Below are 21,326 nucleotides of genomic sequence, written 5' to 3' on the forward strand. Positions count from 1 at the left end.
CTGCCACAAAAGGGAGGGGGGAAGGGAGAGAGCACAGGAGATAGAGTGTACTCATGTCTATATACACACATGGTAGAAATAGACAGAGAATATTAAAACAAAACTAATATTTATTTTAACAGTCTGGTAGCCAAGATATCTGCTACTTGCATAATTAGAATGTTGAAGATAATAAGTTTTTTATGGAGTAGCTACAGAGTCATCAATTTTCTCTTCATCTGACAAACTCACTGAAGAACAGCCACTTTTAGGAACAAAGTTGAAAAAAAGTCAAAAAACAAGTTGAAAAAAGTGCAACCCACCATAGAAACTAAACATCCAATATTTAAACTGAATGCTAGGTTTAATTCATGTAATTTTTAAGCAGAATTTTACAGGCTTCTAACACAGCATAGATTTCATTTACACTATTTCCACCTATATCTTAAATCTACCAGAAAAGATCTTACAAATTAAGAGTTTATATTCAGGATTGATTTAAAGAACAGACTTATTACATTTGCAGGATCTGTACCTTGACTACTATGTATTAAACATGCTCTAAGTTCTTTTTTTCCCAAGCCCATTCATTATTAACACTAAACAAGATGTTCTATCACCTCATAAAGCTGTCCATTGTGGGGAAAAAGTTGAGAGGGGTGGGGATAACAACCTGAAACATTTCATGAAATATTTACCTAAAGCTAAAGGTACTTGAGCCTCTGGAACTGGCTTTAATATCCTTGTTCATGAATTACAACAGTGTGGCTATTTTAATGGAATTTAAATTGAAAGGTTCAGATGCCCTAAAGACAGTTTACTACTGAAATTATTCTATAATAACAGCATACCAATTTGAATTTAGTAGGTTATATCTCTTACATGTACTTTCAGTAATTAACATCTTAACATTTCGAAGCTCCAGTGTTGCAAACTGGACTCTATAGATTAATTTAATTAGATTCTCTACATCTCAGCTGGGGAAAACATCATCATACTCACTAGCTCAGTAAATACATAACATCAGGAAGTCCTGAAACATGAATAAAAGCAGATAGGTGAAACAAGTTTAAATTCACGTAACAGTGAACACAATTTTATTTTGTGACCTCATTGAAGTTTCTTGTTTCAAATTTTTACTTCAGCCCATGGCCAAGGACAATACAATGCAAATGCCCTTAAATCAGTGGTCTTCAACCTTTTTCACTCACATTAAAACAAAAGGTTCCCAATAAAGTGAAGGCTCAGTGTGGCCTATTTAAAATCTCCCAATAATAGATTTCCTATTTCTTTGTTATCTGCAGCAACTTTTCATATGCAACGAGTCTGTAAACAGTAGATTGAAAAACACCATTCTGGTAACTCATATTGCTTTTCACTTAGCTCCATTAAATTTGTTAACAAAAAAGATGCTGCCTACTTCAGAGAGAAAGTGGTCTCAAAGGTCTCATGTCAAAGACTATTTTGTTTTCATTCATTTTTCAAAAACAACCCCTTTTGTTTAGGAAAAAAATCTCTTTGATGTTACTTTTTGTGCCAATGACTGCACAGTTTCGCTGATGGTGCTGCAAAACAAAATATGATTGCTTTGTAATTCTTTGCTATGTCAGAAAAGGCATGGGCAAGGAATGGCCGAGTGTCTCAGTGTGACAAGCATGAGAAAAAATAGCATAGATTGCATTGGAAAAAGACGCTATGTGCAGCGGAAATCTTGATTGGATTGTACAAAGATTAACTTCAATATAAATATCTCCATCTCAGGTGTAATGCATAATCTCATAACATTTGAAGGGTTAGTAAATCGTGGTGCTATTTTTTAAATTAGTAACAAAAAGACACCTCAGAGCTCAAGGAAATATATTATGATTTTTCTGTTCCTTTCATATAATGATCTGTTTAACTTAGCATTTTCAAAATCAGCTTATAATAAAATTTTTGCAGTTCCTTATATAGTAATGTGTTTTCAAAACATATTCTGTCCTTTCCGTTAACTTTATGGGTGCATACTATTGCACCCATATTTCATTAATTAGCTCAACAGCCTGGAAATAATTCAGATTTCATTCCTAGTAATATTTATTCCTTCACTTTCCAAGGAGGAAATAAAGAGCCCCAACTTTCCATAGCAGAGGACGGTGTGGGAAAAGATAAAAGTTTACAGCAGCTTAAGTTGTGTTTCAACTGTATTATATCTTATGAGAAACTACTCAACCATTACTAGACTGAGAAAAAAGCTCCTTAAATGTTAGTGCTTTATTAGTATCCTGTATTTTATCTGAAATTTAAGACTAAGAGCATACAATAAAAGTTGGAAGGAGACATCACAATATACTTCAGATTATTTACGAACATATTTTAGTTATTAACAGCTGCTGAAAACTTTCAGCAGCCCAGATGCTCAATCCAGAAAAATGTACCAGAAATGTAGTTTAATCTGCGCAGCAATTTATGCTATGATATACCACTACACTATACTAGTTATGACTGCTATACAACATACTGAAATGTTTGATACATATTTCAGTAATGAATTGTGCTCAGGGCTCAGAAAGCCTGTACATACAGGTTTAGTAACCTAAAGTCAGTCAACAGGCAGAAAAAAATACATGTGAAGAGCCCCAACAAAGTAAAACACTTGATTATTTGAACAGTTCTCTATGTATCAAGTGTTCAACAGTATGATATAACAAAAAGCAGCCAAAAACAATTCTAGTACAAACCATTCTAAATGGGATTAGAAAGACCTCTGCACATGTCAAAAACCACTTAGTTATGCTATTAGGCTGATAGAAGAAAATCCCCCTCTCAAATTCCCAACTATTTTCTTTATCCTGGAGGGGGAAAAAATTAAAATTAAAACTGATGTAATCAGAAATTGAAGCAACAAAGCAAATGAAAGCTGTGAGATCTGAGAAAGGTTAACACAGAAGTTAAAGGAAAATTAAGTTCAGAATAAACTAAATCTGCCTCAAAGTTAAATTTATCCAAATATATGAAGCCAAAGAAGGTTGCTGAGACTGCAAAGATTAAGAGAAGTCCACAAGTCTGTCTTCAAAACATAACTCACATTTATCAATACTAAAGACTGATGTAAATCTTTTTCAACAGATGAAAAACCAGTGGTCCATCTGTCATTTTAAGCTGTTGACTTTAGTAACCTTTTTGGATTGTAGAAGGGACACATTTCTTCTCTGTTCAGCCGAGCACAAGCGTGTGGTCCCTCCTCACTTAATTACTCAGCATACACCTAAATACCACCTGCCATCCCTCAACACCCCAGCGCTGGCTGGAGCAGCCTCTACTGCAGCATCCATCTCCCTCCAATTCATCACCGTCAGCTTTCTTGCTGACACTCTTCAGACTTGCCTAGCTGATGAATGGCTCTGTTATTCATCCTATGTTAATCCGAGGCTGACGCAAGAATACCTTGCTGAAGACACTTAACAGTATTAAAACTCAGCACTACCAAGTGCCCCAAGTGTGCATGAAACCTCCCATTTGGAACCAACGTGATTCCTCATGAATAGTTATGAATAACATACAGTTACTAAATCAATAGGCACTAAGTTTATGTACCCCATCACCTATAGACAAAGCTTCCACACAGTCCCTTGCTTCCCTGGAAGCGACACCTGAATTATTATTAGTTGGAAATACTTTGATCCATACAGAATTTAGCCTCAATCATCTCTATAATTAAGATGATATAGAGAAGTTTTCCCCCTCCTCCCCCTCAAAATGTCAGTATATATCTTAAATGTCATAACTCTCTAAATTTTTTTTTTTTTAAGTTTATAACTTTAATAAGCTTTTCTCAAGAAAGCAAGTTTACTTTTTCTCCCTTCTAAGATGGATTTGATCTTTAGGTAATGTTTTTTTTTTCTGGTGGTTTGGGATTTTTTTCATAAAGGATTATGCTAGTCTTGTCAGAAAAATAAAATTTATCCACAGAATGAGCACAAAATCAGTGCAAGAAATTTCAAAATATAACTCAAATCTCTGTAAACATGTTATGAGAACAGCCAAATATATAATTCCCTGCTAAACACAATTACAGTCACTGATTTTATACCTGAGATAGTAAAGTATCACTCTTCCCCTGAAGATGTTTTAATACACATATAATCAATCTTCCTGATAGAATCTTCATTAGAATTCATTTCTGATCCCTACCACATCATCTGTGATCAGATTTTGCTCAAGTCTATTTGAGCACAAAGTTGACATAAGTACATGGAAAAGTGGGAACAAAAGAACATGCATAACAAGTTCTGCTTCAGGTTGATTCAGAGGCAATATCAGATTTCCATAAAAGCCTCAAGTGATTTAAACAGCAGTAATTCCCTCGTAAACTGACTGTATATGAGCCTCCCTGACTATACTTATCTTTAGAGATGATAAGATACTTAAGCAATTAAAGAACTATCAACAACTTGTCTCTACCGATGTCTAACACACACCACGTTCTCACTGCACAGCCAATCTTCACAGCAAAAACATCACACTTTAAACAAGACAGCTGGGCCTATTAACAGCATTTTAACCTTCAACTTTAACACACAAACCAACTGTTACGGGAACACGCCTGACAACAGATTGTACATGTGGTATTTAGGCAAAGCTATTTTGTAAGTTTGGGTGGGGGCTGATGACTGCAACAACTTTCTGAGAAATTGTCCATGTTGCTTTATGCTGGAGGGGTGCTCCTTCAAAATTAGATGAATTGGACAAACTGAAACTAACTAAAAGCAGTATGATCAACAACACTGTTCAAAAGCAAAAAGCATTGTGTCACAGAATTTTTTTCTTGTGTTCTCCTCCTCTTCCCTGTTCCTGCAGAGAAACCTAAGATATTCACATCAAAAAGAAGGGGATTTGGCCTGCTCTGCATCTAAAAATTGAAAACCGTGCAACAATTTTTAATATAATTATTTGCAGATTATTAGATTAAGCTCCACTGAGAAGAATATTAACTGATTTGCTACTGCTTCAAAGTCTGATAAATAAATGGAAGCATTATGCAACATGAGCTGAATGTTTTAGTTTAGCTGCCATTTAAACTTATGAACCAGAACATTAGGGTTGTATTCATACTTGTGCTAGCAGATCTGTTGTTTACTTTTTAAAATTTCAGTCACTTACCATCTCCTACACAATAATGAAAAAAATATACCATAGCTAGGGAAGGACATTTTGACCAACTAATGGCTACAGAGATTTCTAAATCAGTTCTTTAATCACAATTAGAAAAAAACCCACAAAGGTTCATTATTTCAATAGCTAAAGGGTTTAAAGAATTCAGCAAAGTCTGACTTCCATCTAGTGTCAGCTACTCTGCAAATAAGCACATCCTTAAAATTCTGAATAGACTAGATGCACAATCAGTTGACATCAATTAGGAGCTTCAGACTTTTAAGTAAATGTTTAAGCAAATGCATATCCCTCCCCAAGGTGCTGCTCTACATCTTCAGTATCGAGCCGCCTCAGCCACCGTGCCAACACAGCTGCTCTGAGATCACACACCCAGGAGCGCGATCACAGCTCTGATCCATCTGAAAAGAAAGCCAGCACCACACAAAAACAAACTCAAAAAAACCCTGACCAGTAGGGAATATCAGCTGACCTTTTAAGCCAGAAACTGATCTACCAGAAAAGAGTATAAAGTATACCACATAAAAGTATAAAATTATCTTCCCCTGCCTCTGCTCTGACATCAGCAGCCACTCTGATGCATTACTCCCTAGATTACCTAGAAGTAACTTCCCAGCAAAGTAACAAGACTTTATTTGTTTGTCATGCTGGGATGCTTTTACTTTTGAAATCAAGTCTTAAAGAAACGTCAACATTTGTAAGGTTATACATCACTGAAGTGTTAACTGTTCCAACTATGAATACCCTCAGATTTCAGTGAGTTATCACGCATATTGCTTCATGGTTTATCCCTTCTAAAAAAGGGTATCCTGAGGACTCTCCCGCATGGCCACTTCCTGGAGCACTGCAATTATAATACAAAGTATCAATATCTTACTCTGGTTTGGCCTGTGCTAGAAACACAGAAAATCCCTCCAACTACAGAAAAGAGTAAAGTAAAAGTACTCAAGCACAGCTGCAAAACAGTTAAAAATATTTTTAAAAGCAATTTTAAAAATTTACTTCCAGGGTGCCACTCAACTATGTACCACCAAAAACATTAAAACATAAATAGCTACCTACTGCCATTTCCCTACAAGAGAACGACTTTTTGCACTGAACTGAAAAGCAAAATTTACTATTTGACACCAAGTATAAAAAAAAAATCAATTCTCAAATGTAAAGTAACTGAAAATGTATTTTCAATTTCTACTCACTATTTCAAACCACGAGAATAAAATAAATAAAAAATCCTTTTAGCATTACCACACTCATTCCAACCAATAACACTGCTAAAATAACTGCAGAGATCAAAAAAGCTGCAACTTCCAGTGCCGAATTCAGACGACAGAGGTTTAAGTAACACAACTTCTCTCCAACTTGCACTGTCTTGCTCTTCTCAGACATGCAGCTAGTCTGCAAGACACTTTCTAATGGAATAAAGAAGAACAAAGTGGAGGGGCACTTGGGCTTACGAAGCCAGATACTATTCTCTTTAGTGTTGTCACAGCTGTTTTGTTCATTCGTGCATAAATTGTCTCAAAAAAATTTAAGCTGTGCTACTAAAAAGCTAACGCCACTTCTATTAAACTTTTCCAAGAAAAACAACCAAAAGAAACACAAACCTGGACATCAGTTTAACTGCACTGTACAGGGTTATACAGGATATTTTCTGAAGTCAGAAGTAAAACGTAATGTTGCCTAACTTTCAGTAATCCCACTCTTTTTCTTAGCAAAGCAGAGGTATATATAATTCAGACTATAAACATTACACCTATTATCTACTTCAGGATTCAAACAGTAATTTCAATGTCCCTCACAGACACATATCCTCCTGCTAGCAAGACACAGTGTAGCTTGTGTGGTACTCCTATTGACCTAACCAACTGCATAGTGAGATTAAAAACACTAGCAGTTTTACTGTTCCTACTAATTTTCTTAGCACTGGGTATTAAATTTCAATGAAATGTTAAAATCAACAGAAGATTTTCAGAGTCTGCATTCTGACTAAAATCAGTACAGGAAAATTCACATGGCTGGAATGAGAAGTTGTGAGTTATGTTTCAATAAAGACAAGGGTCAGTGAATGAGGGCATTTCATTAGTTAACAGCTTTCCTGGCAACGCATTTCCCCCATCTCCCACCCCCCAACATTCCATATAAGCAGTCAAATATAAACCATCAGTTTCCATGGCAGACTCCTGCTGTACTTCAATCAGCCTGAGCTGTCAGGATGGTCTGGTAATTAACGTTAACACAGGTCTATCCTGTCAGCCACAGAAATATACCAGCATCTAATAATACACCTAATTAATGGCATACCTGCATCAGTGTGCATTCTCAAAAAAGGAGAACACTTTATGGTTACAGACAGCAATTAAAGACAATTCAAATGCACTTGCTCTTCTTACAAAGTCTACACAATTCAAATCATTGTAAGCATCCCATTCCTGGCATTGTACAGCGTACTCAGAGGAAAAAGGTTTTAATCTAAGAATGACTAAAACAGACAATCTAGTCAAAAACATTACTAACCCACAAAAGTGACCGTCCACTTCGTGTCTAGCCTTCTCTTCACACCCACAGCACACACTGAACATCAGCAACTTCTGTTGATGCATGTAAATTTCATTTTCGTAATCAGGACATTCTAAGTGCTCTCTGAAAATCCACGGAGTTTTTCTCAGTTGGTGGAGGTTGGTTTAGGGTTTTTTTTCCCATTTTACTATTATTAACCAACACATCTCCAGTTCTTCCCCTTGTGCATCACAAAAGCACCGCATGCCACTCCCTAATGTAATCTGCACTTGGTCAGTTGTTTCTAACCATAGCAAGGGATTTTTATATTTAGAAATTACTGCATTCAGTTTCAGAGGAGGAAAATGCAACTCAATTGCAACCTTAATGAACTAGTTGCACTAAACAAAAACATTAAATTCAATCAGGCCTCACCCAGTTCCAACAAGTCAGCTGCTCCTGTACAGAACTAAGTCTAATGCAGGTACTCTTATTTTAAAAAAAAAATAAAATCTTAAGACAGATTTTAACAATTAATTATTGGTAAGCAACAGGGAACAAATAACTTTCAAAGTATGAGCTTAAAATAACTGTTTTACTAACTTAACACTTGTATCAGTTAAAAAATACCCTTTTTTCAATTACATGCCAGGTGACTGCAATCCTATAAATGCTGCAGATACAGCTCCAAAAATAACATAATTTAAAAAGAACTGAACTGTTGCTGTTTTAAATATTTTTCCACAAGCCAAAAGAACCGCCACACTGTTTCTTAAGCGCAATGGAGCTTTTGGTTTGGCGTTATGAGAGGCTGTGCCAAGGTATTAAAGCCACTCCCTCTCCCTGCCAAAAAATAACTAAACACCCACACCTCAAAATAGCTCTTACAAGGTTTCTGAATACAAGTTCTAGAAGCATTACAACATTCATAAATCAGAAAAACACCTCAGACCATTAAGTTTTAAGAGATAATTAAAGAATCAAATTCAAAAGAGTACTAATGATAAACAGCACACAAACAATACTCAATGTTCTTGTGGCATGCTACTTTGACAATTTTAGCATTAATACACCAAGTTTAAAAATTAGTCTGAGACTCTGGGCAAACACCTTTTGTAAGGCCTTTATCCCAAAGAATACTCATCCCTGAATATTGCATTAAGAAGCATATTTTTAATGAATTAATGGGGGTCCATTGCAAGATTTGATACAACTGAAAAAACTGACATGCTAATGTGGCCAGTGCCCCTCCATCAAATCTGACAAGTCAGTAAAACCCTAGCTAAGTACAGGCTACATTTACATAATCACAAACAATAAGGTCATGCACAAAAGTAACTAGATAACTTCAGAGGGAGAACTCATTTACAACACCAGAACACAGTTCTTCAGCCGTACTTCACGCACACGTTTTGCTTAAACTGCACTCTTGGGCACTAAGCTCCCCAAGTTCACATGCACTTTTCTCAGTGAGAAGAGAGAGAGCAACATTCACCAAAAATTTATCCTCATATTGGATGTTTTTACACTAGCCTACTTGGATGTTTTTACGCTAGCTTTGTTAAACTTGGTAGACAGAAAGAAGCAGCCTATTTGACACAAAATTAGATTCATCTCCAATAGCCAGATGTATGGATTAAATTTACATTTAAAGGTAGACATTCTTTTAAGTTACCTTCAACATGATTTTGAAGGAAAGAATAAGTTTTTCAGGGATAGGTTACCGAGGAAAAATGAATTCTTGATAAAGTCCTCTTCAATCTCTTTTTGAAAACAGTTCAGACCACAGGTCTGATCTGTGTACATTCCGATCAGGTGCAAGAGTCTGTGCACTTACAGGTTCAAGAAAACAAAATGTAAATTTATAAATCAGACTACTTAAATCTCAGTTAATAGTTCAGGCACATTTGTTCATAGTCTGATGAAAGAATACCACTGAAGTACCTCATTAATTTCAATCTGTCAACATGCTACTGAGGAGTTTGAAATGTCCAATTCAGTTTTTAAAAATAGTGCAAGAAAACAGGTACAGCTCTATTCACTGTCCACAAAGGGGAGCATTAAAATATATAAGTTGTTAGAAAAAAAAATCCAGGTTAACATCATAAAAGTTAGTATCTCAAAAGCTTAAGCAAAAAAAAAAAAAAAAAAAAAAAAAAATCAGGTCACATTTGATGGTGCAAACAATTACAGGAAATACAGCCTATTCCACATTCAGGAAAAGCCCTCTCTTCCCACAGGTTTGCACCAGTCTGATAAAAACAATTCAGCTTCCTAGTTATTATGATGTGCTCTTTAAACATCCTTGTTAATCCACAGAAGGCTTATTTACACATAACAAGTTAAAAGCACACATATGGAAAAATAACTGTAACCTAAACAAAACTGTAACTTTCACATTTTATGAAAGTAGTTCCTAAAAAAATAAGGTTTCCTCAATACACTTCTTACATTTAAGGCAGTCTTCAAAAACAAAATGCTGCAGGACAGAGATCATCTATCAAGTTAAGCACCAAAATTTTCTGAGATCGAAAAGTAGGATAGAGTTCAGAAAGGAAAACATACTTTGGATAATACACACAGCACAGAAATGGACCCCAAAAAATTCCGTAACCTAACCAGATTGGATGTACTGTTCACCTAAAACCACAGGTCTCTTTCTATCTCTTGCTGCATACAATTACAAGAAGTAACCACAGCAAAAGCCCATTTGAGTTCTGTTTTTAAATACTGGCATGTAACAATAAATAAGTAATAATAAAAAAAACAACCCTAGCTTTCCAGTAGGGAAGGCAATCCCACCTTTTATTTGTTTGAATTCTTGGGTTGTGACTTTATTTCTTCATTTTGATCAGCACACAAAATAAAAGACAATGGCTGATCATAATATTATTCTTCTCAAGCATAAACAAAATCTTCAGGAAAATGGTTGTATTATAACTAAAAAAAAAAAAAAAACAAACCAAAAACAAATACCTACCTGAAGCACACAACAACAAACTAAAAGAAGCAAATCAAATGACAGGGTGGAGGGAGGGGGCAAAGAGGGAATGTGAACCCTGTAACTTTATTTTTAGATTATATATACCTATATATACATGTACTTGCTCCAAATACTTGGTATTCTCAAGGGTGCCAGGAAACAACTGATGAAACCTTGTAATAATACACTTTTCAGTAAGCACATTAAATCCTGCAGACTTTTCCAGCAACCTGTAGTTCACTATTACTAAACCCTTCTGCTGGAGGATGTCAGTGGAGCATACAGTTCAAGATATTTAACACAGCCCCCACTGGTAGCCAGGATAGATGTTTTACAGGGAAACACTCGTTCCAGCTTCTCAACTGTTCACTGCTACTGCCTATTCCACCTATGTAATACTGCCTGTAAGCATACAATACGTGGAGGTGCATGCAAATACAGATACCTGCACAAATCCACAAGTATTCTGTCATTCTTTGGCGTCTTCTACCAGACTTGATAATTTTACTGCCCGAGTTAATAGTGGTGCTCGCAGACCCATGCCTCAGAAAAAAAAATAACTGGCGCCCCTTAGTGTTCAAATTCTGAAGTCTTGAAGCAATTTACTAGATTTGCATGAAACTTTTTTTTTCAACATTCCAAAAAGTTTTCTGCCTCCACAATACTTCCACCCATTTGCCAACGTAAACAGGAAAAGCAGAAAAGCTTAAAGGGATAGCAGGCTTCTTCCAGAGACCATTTAGGAACACAGATTATATTTTATTTGCTTTTCTTTAGAAGAAGAGAGAGAATGAAGAATAGCTTCAACACAGTCCTTAAACTTTGTCAGCAGGAGTCACAAAAGCTCTCATTTTGGAACTCCAATACTTTGCAAACAGACTTCCAGAGTTTTCAGTACTTCAAAATATATGACAAGATATAAATATTTCGGGAATTCCTTTTTCAGTGACTTTTTTGTGTCGGGAAATGTTTTTCTTCCTTTTGTTCTCTGAAAATAAAAAAACAGCTTCAGGCCTCCACTGGCCAAATACATAAAGATGAAGAGATTCAGGAATTTAAAAATCCATTATCAAATCTCTGGAAGGCTCATTTGTGCTATAAAGGAGTCTTCTCAGTCAAGTTTCTTCTTGATGTTTATTGTGAATCTAACTATTCTGAAGAGGTTGTTCACTGTCGTGACCAAGAATATAAGTCCTAAAGTAGTTTTGCTCTTCACATCCACATTTGCTCCAATATAAATTCAAACTCCTCCAAGTATCTTGAAAATAAAAATAGACTCTCCCATTATAATGCTTCCCACAATCCGTGTTTCAGTATTCTTCACTGTTTGTTTGGATTCCTTTAAATTCCTCTATCATTTATTTCAGAAAGTAGCATTTTCTCGACACGCTATTTTTGCGTCGTACTACAGTTGCTATCTCATTTTTACAGTCTTGGCAGAGGGCGGGGAGCTGTTCTACCAAATATAACCAGTTCTTTCATCTTCCGAGGTCAACAACTTCCCAAACTTCTTTTAGTGAAGAGGAATACATCCGCAAACAAGAACCCTAACTCAAAATCTCGAAAATCAGTACTTCATACTAAGAATCCCAACAAGTTGAAACTGTATGAATTATTTATGGTCATATCATATTCTACAAAGCTATCAAATACGATTAAACAAACAGGTCTATGTTTTCAGAAAGCCTAGGTTTAAAGTCATAGGAAAGGAAATGCCTTCCACAAGAAAAACAAACCTGTGAACCTGAGTACAAGGCAAATTTAAAATACTAAGAACAAGTGTTTCACCTAATTTTTGATACACAGTGGGTCTATTACTGTAGTGGGAAAATGTATGGGACACAGGAAGTTCCCAGCTCGTACTTTTCTTGTTAATTTCTAAAGCGTGATTCTTTGTTTGTGAAATCTTAACCCCAAACAAAGTTATTAGGGAAAAAATTGGGGGCATAGGGGGGGCCTCGCTCCGTGCCAGAAGCGGGTGCGAGGCTGGGGTGGACGTTTGGCAGGAGCAGACCAGGCAATTTCGTAATCCTTTTTGTTTCTCCCCCTTCACTAAAGTCACACGTAGGAGTCTTTCAAGTTCAGTTTCTTTAAAAGGTAACGATAGCTGAGAGAAGAATTTGCTCCCTTCCCTTGCGATATAGGAAAATCGCAATTAGTTTGCGGCCAGTACGGGGTGGGGTAGATCTGGAGCCGAAGAAAGAGCTCAGCCCCCCTCCGCCTTAGTCATTCAAGTCCAAGCAGCTTCCAGAACAGCCAAATCTCGAAACCAAACACCCCCCGCCCCCCCGGCGGGGGCCCTGGGGCCGGGCTGCGGAGCGCTCCGGGGGCGCCGGCAGGACCCCCGTGTCCCCCGCCGCCGCGGGAGGGAGGGAGGGAGGGATGGAGGGAGGGGAGCGCCGGCCGCCAGCCAGCCTTTCCCCTCCTCCCTGCCTTCCCCCAGAGCGCATTCCTGAGCTCCTCTCCTCGCTCCCTCCCCTCCGTGCTGTAGTTACCCTTCCCCCGGTTTAAGGAGATAGTGCGGAAAAGGGCAAAAGGAAGAAAAGGAAAAATAAGGGGGAAAACACTCCGGGGAGATCGGGGACCCGCGCGGCCGGGGCTGCCTCTCCCCTCCCACTCGCTCCCCGAGTCCCCCGGCACCGCGCGGCGGCGGCCAGGGCGGGGAGAGCCCGCACTTCCCCTTTGTTTTCGGCTCCCCAGCCGGGGCCGGGAGCGTGCGGGGAGCAGCAGGGAGAGCGGAACAGGCCCCGGGCCGCCCCCGCCGCCCGGCCGGGTCGGGACGGGGGGCCGAGCGGGATCCCCGGGCCGGGGGAGGCAGGGCAAGGCGGCGGGGCGGGGGAGGGGGCGGCCGGGCGAGCGCTTTTACCTTCGTCCAGCAGCCTCTCGAGGTGGTTGAAGATCCCGCAGAAGTTGGGGAGGCTGCTCATCAGCTTCTTGTCGTTCATCAGCTGCATCAGGTAATCGGGGCTCGGCTTCGGCTTCTCCTTGGTTTCCATTTCCCCAACCATATTCCAAGCCCGCGCAGAGACGGCGAGCGCCCGCAGCAGCTCTGCCGAGCAACGCGACCGCGGCACGGGGCGCCCGGCTGGATCCGGGCGGGCAGGGAGGCGGTGGGGGAGGGGAGGGGGCGGGGAGGGGAGCTTCCCCGAGGAAGGAGGAGAAGGAGGAGGATTCAAATCCGGAGACAAACGCAGACCCGCCGCTGAGTCCCAGGGACCGAGAAGAAAAAAAAAAAAAAAAAAGATAAAAAAAAAAAAAAGAGGAAACTCGGTAGAAACCCCCGTGCGGGCTGCGCCCTCCTCTCCGGGCACAAGGACCCGCCGCCGCCGCCTCTCGGTGCCGCCGCCGCCGCTTCCCTGCTCCGTGCGCCCTCGGCCGGCGCAGTCCTCGGTGTGTCCCCCCTCCTCCTCCTCCTCCTCCTCCCGCGCACACACACGCTGAGCCCGGTTCTCCTCTCGGCGCTGCCCCCTGTCTCCGCGGCGGGGGAGGGAGGGAGGGGACGCGCGGGGCGGGCGGGCGCTGCTGGCGCGGCTGCCGCTTCCGAGGAGCCGCCGCCGGTGTCTCCCCGCTGTTGCCGCCGCTGCTGCTGTTGTTGCCGCCGCGCTGCGCCTGGCGTGTGTTCTCCTCCTTCTCTCCGCCTCCCGCCCGCCCGCCCTCCCGCCGCCGCTGCTGCTGCTGCTGCTGCCGCCGCCGCCTGTGGCTGCTGAGTCTCAGCCCCGCCGCCGCCTCCTCACTTCTCCTCAGTTCGCTCCGGAGTTCGCTTCAGTTCAGGCTGCGCTGGCAGCAGCGGCGGCGGCGGCGGCAGGAGGGGAGGGGGCAGGGCCCGCGGGGGTGGGACACGCCGGGGGCGGGACCAGGGGCGGGGCGGCCGCTGCCCGGCGGCGGCGGTAGCGCCGCTTGGCGGAGCCACAGCTGTCCCTCCCTCCCTCTTTCCCTCCCTTCCGCTCCGGGGGCCCGGGGCGGCGGCGGGGCGATAGCCGGCTTCCCGTGCGGCTCCCGCCCGGCCCCGCCGCGCGGAAACACGCGCGCGCGCGCGCGGAACTCTCCCAAACAAAGTCGCGTCGCGGCACCTCCGGGGCGGGGACGCGTCACGTGCGCTCTCCCCCCGGGGGCGGGGAGAGCCGCGCCGGGGCGCGCGCGCTCCCGCCGCTCCGCGCGGCCCCGGTGTCGCGTGGCGGCGGGGAGGGGAGGGGGGCAGGTGTGCGCGGGGGCTGCGGCCGCGCTTGCGCGCGCGGGCGGTGGGCGGCGCGGACGGCGCGAGGAGTGGTTCCCGGTCGGTCCCGGGGCCGGGCGGGGAGCGCGGAGCCCCGGAGAAGCCGTCGGAGTGCCCGGGCAGCCGGCCACCGACCGGCTCCGCGGGGGGGCGGGGGGGGGAGAGGAGGGAGAAGCGGGGCTGCCGGAGCCGCTGTCCGCGGCTGCGGGGTCCCGGGAACGTCGGGTGGCCGCGGGCGGGGCGCGGAGAGGGTCGGGGTCCGTCCGCGCTGGCGCTGCCCCGGGCGGGCACGGCCGGCCCTTTCCCCGCGTGTGCAGCGCCTGCCCCGGCCGGCAGCCCGGGCCGGATCCCGGCCCGCTGAGCTCCTTTCCGCCCGAGCCTGCCCGGCGGGGCTGCGCGTCGCCCTTGTTGCTCGTAGGGCAGCGCCGCGTTTTGGCATCACCCGTGGCTTGTTTGACGGGTTTGGATGGGAGACGTGACGGGAGCAGCGGTGTCCGGCAGCCAGAACCAAAATTAACGTGCTCCATCCACTGTAGCCGCTGAGGCAAAGCAGCGCGACGCGGTTGCTTGTACGTATTGCTCCTTCCCCACGCAGCTACTCGGTGCTCTTACTTGGTGTTTAGCACTTAGGAGGCTGTCAGGAAGCTTGGAGGCAGTTCGCGGTAGCTTGGCAGAGCTTTTGTTACAAAGCTGGATAAAAATCGCTGCATTCTCCACGTAGCTCGCTGTAAACAGTCCTAATATCATAGGACTAGGTATAAAGTCTAGCTATTGCTTGAAATCCGTAAAAAATTCAAATGCATTTCAATACATACTGCACAGTATTTGAAGAGACTTTCAGTGTTAGGTTAATGGCAATGAACAATGCTCCCTAAGCTAAAAAGAAACAGAGACACGTCATCTTGACAGGTGTACAATGTCATTGGGTATTGTCAAGCAGCGTTAACTCTGCTTTTCCTGAAAGATGTGCATTGACAAAAATGTAGAGAACGTGTAGTTCCCATAACTTGAATTATTGCATTATGTCCAGTGTTCATTGTATATTCCCCCTTCAAAAAAGTAGATAGAACTCATTATTTGGACATTAGAGTTTTTATGTCATTTCAGGGATTTATTTACATTATTAGAAATTAATGGCTTATGTAAGGTAAGTCGGTCTTACTGCTTCCATCCTTAAAAACTTGTATATTTAGTAAGAAAATATTATCTTTGTTATCAAAGAATAGCAGTGTTACAAACCATTATTTTAAATATAGATTCTTAGTTCATTAATCGCATGCCCACAGCACACTGCAGTGTGCTTATAGAGGACAAAACAATGAGGTTTCTATTTAGTAACATGATTGTGTTTGCTCTATTCCAACTTTGTTTTAAGATTGTGACAAGCTAAAATATGACTTTATGTGCTTAACAAAATTGCCATCATTTTGCTTCTTGTAGACCAGTCTGGACAATGATGCGTTTTTGTAGCCCTTTGCTTGCTAATTTTTAACTGGTGAGTGAAGAATCTTTTTAACCCTGAGAAACCATGCTGTCAAATCCTTCCATTTTATTAAGGGCATCTGCTGAAGAGCAAGCTTTCCTCTTAAAATTAGATCAACGTAGATGATGTTAGAATAATTGTTCTGGACTAATGATTCTCACAGTAAAAATAGCATATGGAGACTTTTCAGCAGATTTGGTGCAGCTGTTCCCATACCACTTCATTATTGCTTCCTGCACATAAAGAGTTTCTAGTGTTTGAATGTAAGTAGACAATACAAGGTAAGAAATACCAGCACAAGTACAGTAACACCAGTAATCTGCTAATAGGAACAACATAGTTTGTCCTAAGGTATTTTGTGCTTATTTAGTGACAGCTGAGATGGTGCACACCAACACTTGTGGAATCACTCATGCCAGTGCAATGCAAAATTCAGGCTCTAGTTTGCAGGGTTGTTAAGCTGAATTATTTTCTCAGTCAGAACAATAAAGAAATTGAGGCAAAGCTTTGTGACGAAGCTGCCCGTTAAATTAGGCATAAACGACAGGAAAAGTTCTCATCCTTGATTTTTTTTTCTATAGATACTTCAAAACTCTGAATTTAAGTCTTCAGAAAAAAAACAGAAGTTTTTTTTGAAGCTTTAGAAAAAGTGCTTTTTCCTTGGAAAAGTGGAATGTTTTAATAAAATGCAAAAAGCTCATCATTGGTTTCAGATAGGCAAATCAACATGATATCTTTCTTTAGCAAGTACACAGCAAAAACCATAAAAAAATGCTACCTGAAAGCCCCTCTCAGCATACCTTATGTTCTCCTCTCTCCCTTTACCTTCCCACACTCCCACATTGTAAAAAAGGGTGTTTTAACAATTCCTGGGAGAATAAAGTTGAATTAATTCAGGTTAAAGAGCTGTGAGAAGGCATAGCTCCCATCAAGACTGGCATGACTACAGCCTGATCTATTAAGACAGTAGAAATACTTTTGCACTCTCTTAATTTTACAGCTTTCCCATGGGGAAGGAAGGTTGTGGGGAGGACATGGTACAGGCCTGGATAAACAGGTTCTGTGGATATGGGGGAGAGGTTGTGTAGTGTTGATACCAGGGAAGGGGAGGGGGCAGGGAGGTAAAGGTTGCTTAGTCTGTTTCAAGATAACCAGGTCTTGAGGTCTTGTAAGGTTCTTTTGGTAACTACCCAATGTCTTAACTTCTGTCTAGGCAATAAACAGAAATTCCTATCTTCAGCTGTGTTTTCATCTAGGTAGCCCTTTTTGTATCATGTAACCTGTAGTACTCTCCAAGTTTCTCTTTTAAGGTGAAGTTTTATTGCATTAATCTAATCTCAAAGTTAGAAGAATTATGATAATGCCAGCAGCAGCCTCTCTGTATTACAGTAAAGGCCTGCAATGATCATAAAAAGCAAATTCAATTACTGCTATAATGTTCGTAGCTGATAACACCTTTGGAAATAGAGGCAAAGGCTAATGACTACTGGGAAGCATGCTTTTTCAAAAGTGTTAGCTATTACTTCCAATATCTCTATTGACCAAATCATAGGCATAGGCTTTTGGATGTCATCAGCCTTCTGTGAGTCTGTCTGTAACAGGAAGGTACCAATATGCTGTACTACTCTTCTTTAGGGAAAGAAGTAATTCTTCACTCACCCATTACAGTCCCTTAAAAATATATATTGTGTGTGTGGTTCAGTATGGAGTCATTCATAGTGTACAAGACTATAGCTACTGTAATCAAACATCAAAAACAGATGAACATCTGAAATACATTTATCTCTGCAAAATGATTAATGCCTTAACAAAGTAACATCTATAGCCAAACTAAAAATCTCAAGGACCAATTACATGAAAATTCTGTGCTGTGTTTGACAAGAAAAACATATTTCCCTTGACATTAAAGCAAACTGACAGGTAACTTTTCAAGCAGAAGCTATAGTAGTGTGTCATTCAAAGTAGTAAGCAGATGATGCAGTTTTCAAAAGGGACATGTCCAAATATTCTGTATAATCCTGGAAGAGATAATGCCTGTATTTGTCCAGGAGGGTTGTTATGTGCTTGCTGAGGAGCTGAAAGATGAAACCTTTAAGCACACCTTAGTATGGAAGGATTCAGATTTGTAGCTCTTATACTTTAAAAGCTACTTCGAGCTGTACAACAACTGTGAAGAAGGGTGTAGTAAGCCACAGTATCAGCTCCTGGTAGAACTGGCTCTTCTTCAGTCTGGAATAAAGGAACCAGAAGAGATACCTTTGTGATTCATCCACTTACACAAGAGTAGGTAGAGCTACATTCTCGTTGTTCCTGTGGTTGTGTATTAATTATGTAGTCATTAAGCTGGGGAGAAAAGACAACACTAAGTGAAACAAAAGTTTTTTTCCACTTTTGACCTAAATCTTGTACCTGTCAGCTTTCTTGATAAGGTATATATTTCATATACCTTAAGTCACTGTTACAGGATACTGTTACATGGATAGGATGGAGAGGACTAAATTCTGCTTGATGAAATACTGAGCATTTTGTGTAGCTCTCAGTAGTTAGGGAGGGCAGGGGTACCTCTGTATTGGGCTTCACCTTATCTACCTGCCAGAGAGTTAAGCATGGAAAAGATGTAAATCAGTATATAGTAGAGTGTATTACAGCTGTGTTCAAGATTATCATAGAATTATTGCCTATGAGATTGCACTTTTTAGAGGTAAATTCCATGGGTTTGCAATGGCTGTACATGCAGTTTCTTTAAGTGCTAGGCAGACATTTTTCTAGAAAAGATAGCCTTCTAGCAAGAAGAAAAGGTGTGTCTCTCTAGAGAGGGTGGTGCTTCTTCTGTGCTCTTGAGAAATCTCTGTGCATTAAAAACAAAGTTCAGATGGGTTTAATTTCTCACTGTCCAATAGGAGATGAAAATGAAGTCTCAGGTATGTCAGTTTTATTACAGCATTGTTGAGAAAGGCAGAAAATGGTTAGAAGGAGGAAAGGAAAAGCAATCAGTCAAGGCATTGAAAAGAAAAAAATGCTAGCAGTTACAGAGAGAAAACTGAATTGAGGTACTGCATTGTAAACATAAAATTTATCCACTTTATCTTCTTCATAACAGCACTTAAAATTAAAAGGGGGGCAATGCTATTTACAGAACATATTTGAATCCTGTATTTTTGAAGGCATGTTTTGCCTCTAAGCTCATAACATTCCTACACCTTATAATTTATAAACACTTGCATTGTTTTAGTGCATTTTACAGGTAGATTATCAGTAATTGATGCTCTTCCTAGGTCAATAAAAGAAGCCAACTAATTTCTTGAACACACCATGCAGTGTTGTCCCAGTGTTTCTAGCCCCATGGCTTCAGTTAGTGTGCTAGGATATGACACTTTTCCATTTCTGCAGTCACAAAATTATTACCTTAGCTGTGTAGCTCTGTGCTCATGTAGGGAGGAATTTCAAGTGGCTTCTGGCCTGTCCCTTTTGGTAGCCAGCCCATGCCCCACTTGCAAAGTGGGAGTAGCAGTGAGTGTGTGTTACTGTAAATGCTGCCCAGATCTGTGGGGCACTGAACTGACCATTGCTAAATATAATACCTGCCAGTGGAAGTCCAACTAATGCACATTAAAAAAATTACAGTATTATCATATCTGGAAATTAGGAATCTTGAGAGACCATTATTTCAGACATATTTGGGGTTTTTACCTTCTGTTTGTTTTGAACTAATGCCTAAGTTTAAAACTGTCCAGAATAACATTCTGCATTTTAATTGATGCAGTCATCTCAACTACAGTAGTGCCCTCAGCAGCTTTTTAAAATTTGCTACCTGTAGCTAAAAATACAATGTTGAAAGACATATTTATGCATAAGATACTAACCAGTATTTTTACTTTTCACCATAGTGAGAAGTGTTTTCACCTAAACAATAGGATTAAAAAAAAAAATAGTTCATAGCTGGGAAATTTGCAGATTTATTTTGGCCACCACAGTGGCAAAGAGCTGACAGCTAAAGAAACAGGTAAGTTTTGTTTTTCAGGTGCACCATGTTTTGATAAAATGCCAGAGTGTATTGGTTACTATGAGATGTGAATGTTTTCAATCTTAACTTTGTAAATAGATTTAAATTAGCCATTCTTTTCAATTACAGCTAAAAAAGAATTTTAAATGCAGCTGAAGCATTAATTTAACTTTTTCTTTTAACGTGTGAAATGTGAATGCATGTGTATATTGACTTACACTGTGAGATTGCTAGTGATGCGTTGCATATGGTTCTTAATGTTCAGTACTTACAGAGCAGCACTTCTTACAAAAGGAACATATATTTAACTGGACACAAAACATCTAAACAAATTATAGGAAAACTTCCACCTTTTTTAAAACTGCAGTAATGAGCAAGAAACATTTGTATTGCTTGGCCTTCTAAGAAAATGTAATTAATCAGTCTGAAAAGGCTTTTTAACTAGAAGTCTTTTCTACCTGCTGAAAATACTTTATATTTTCCTAGTCTTTATTAAATGTGAATCCTTGTTTTAATGGTGAAGAGAAATATGTGGAGCTACAAAGCTGTGAGAAAAGAAAGGGACTAAGCGGTACAAGTGTTGAAAGCTTCTGGAGATGAGACAGAGTTGCTCAACTGTGTTCATGAGAAGCAAAGGACAGAGCAGTGCTACAGTGGTTGTTGATTACCCACACAAAGACCATTGTGCTTCCATGCTATGGTATTCTCAGAGGCTCTTTTTTAATCTGTCCGTTGCTATTTGTGCCTTTTCTCTAAAAGGAAACTACAGTGTTCAATTTCTTAATATTTTCTAATGGTCCTTTTTCACTTTAGGAAGCCTAAACTCTGTTTTGATTGTGGATGACTCATTGTCTCTCATTTGTTCCTCCTACCCACAGTCTTTCTGTTGAGTGTGGGAGATTTTTCCTGGAATATAGTAGCCACATATATTTGAATTATCATATGCCCTGGAACTCGTTTCACTGTTTTCTACTCTTCAGAAGCTATGAAACACTTTGTAGTCAAATACTTCAAGTTG

The 21,326-nt window shown here is 40.8% G+C and overlaps 1 protein-coding gene across 9 annotated transcripts in view; it reads right to left on the bottom strand.

Annotated features, from left to right (window-relative positions):
• The window catches only part of QKI (QKI, KH domain containing RNA binding), a 149,560-nt gene extending 135,331 nt beyond the window's left edge, over positions 1–14,229 (bottom strand). For 3 of the 9 annotated variants that reach the window (XM_053972326.1, XM_053972324.1, XM_053972332.1), the window contains exon 1: positions 13,476–14,228. In XM_053972326.1, coding sequence (XP_053828301.1) covers positions 13,476–13,617 — 142 coding nt within the window. In that variant the 5' untranslated portion in view covers positions 13,618–14,228. Of the gene's footprint in view, positions 1–13,475 lie in introns of all 9 variants that reach the window. The other 6 variants (XM_053972329.1, XM_053972327.1, XM_053972330.1 and 3 more) reach the window with 3 other exon arrangements.
• Between the last annotated feature and the right edge of the window lie 7,097 nt (positions 14,230–21,326).

The sequence above is a fragment of the Vidua macroura genome, chromosome 3 (genome assembly GCF_024509145.1).
Source record: "Vidua macroura isolate BioBank_ID:100142 chromosome 3, ASM2450914v1, whole genome shotgun sequence".
Classification (NCBI taxonomy): Eukaryota; Metazoa; Chordata; class Aves; order Passeriformes; family Viduidae; genus Vidua; species Vidua macroura.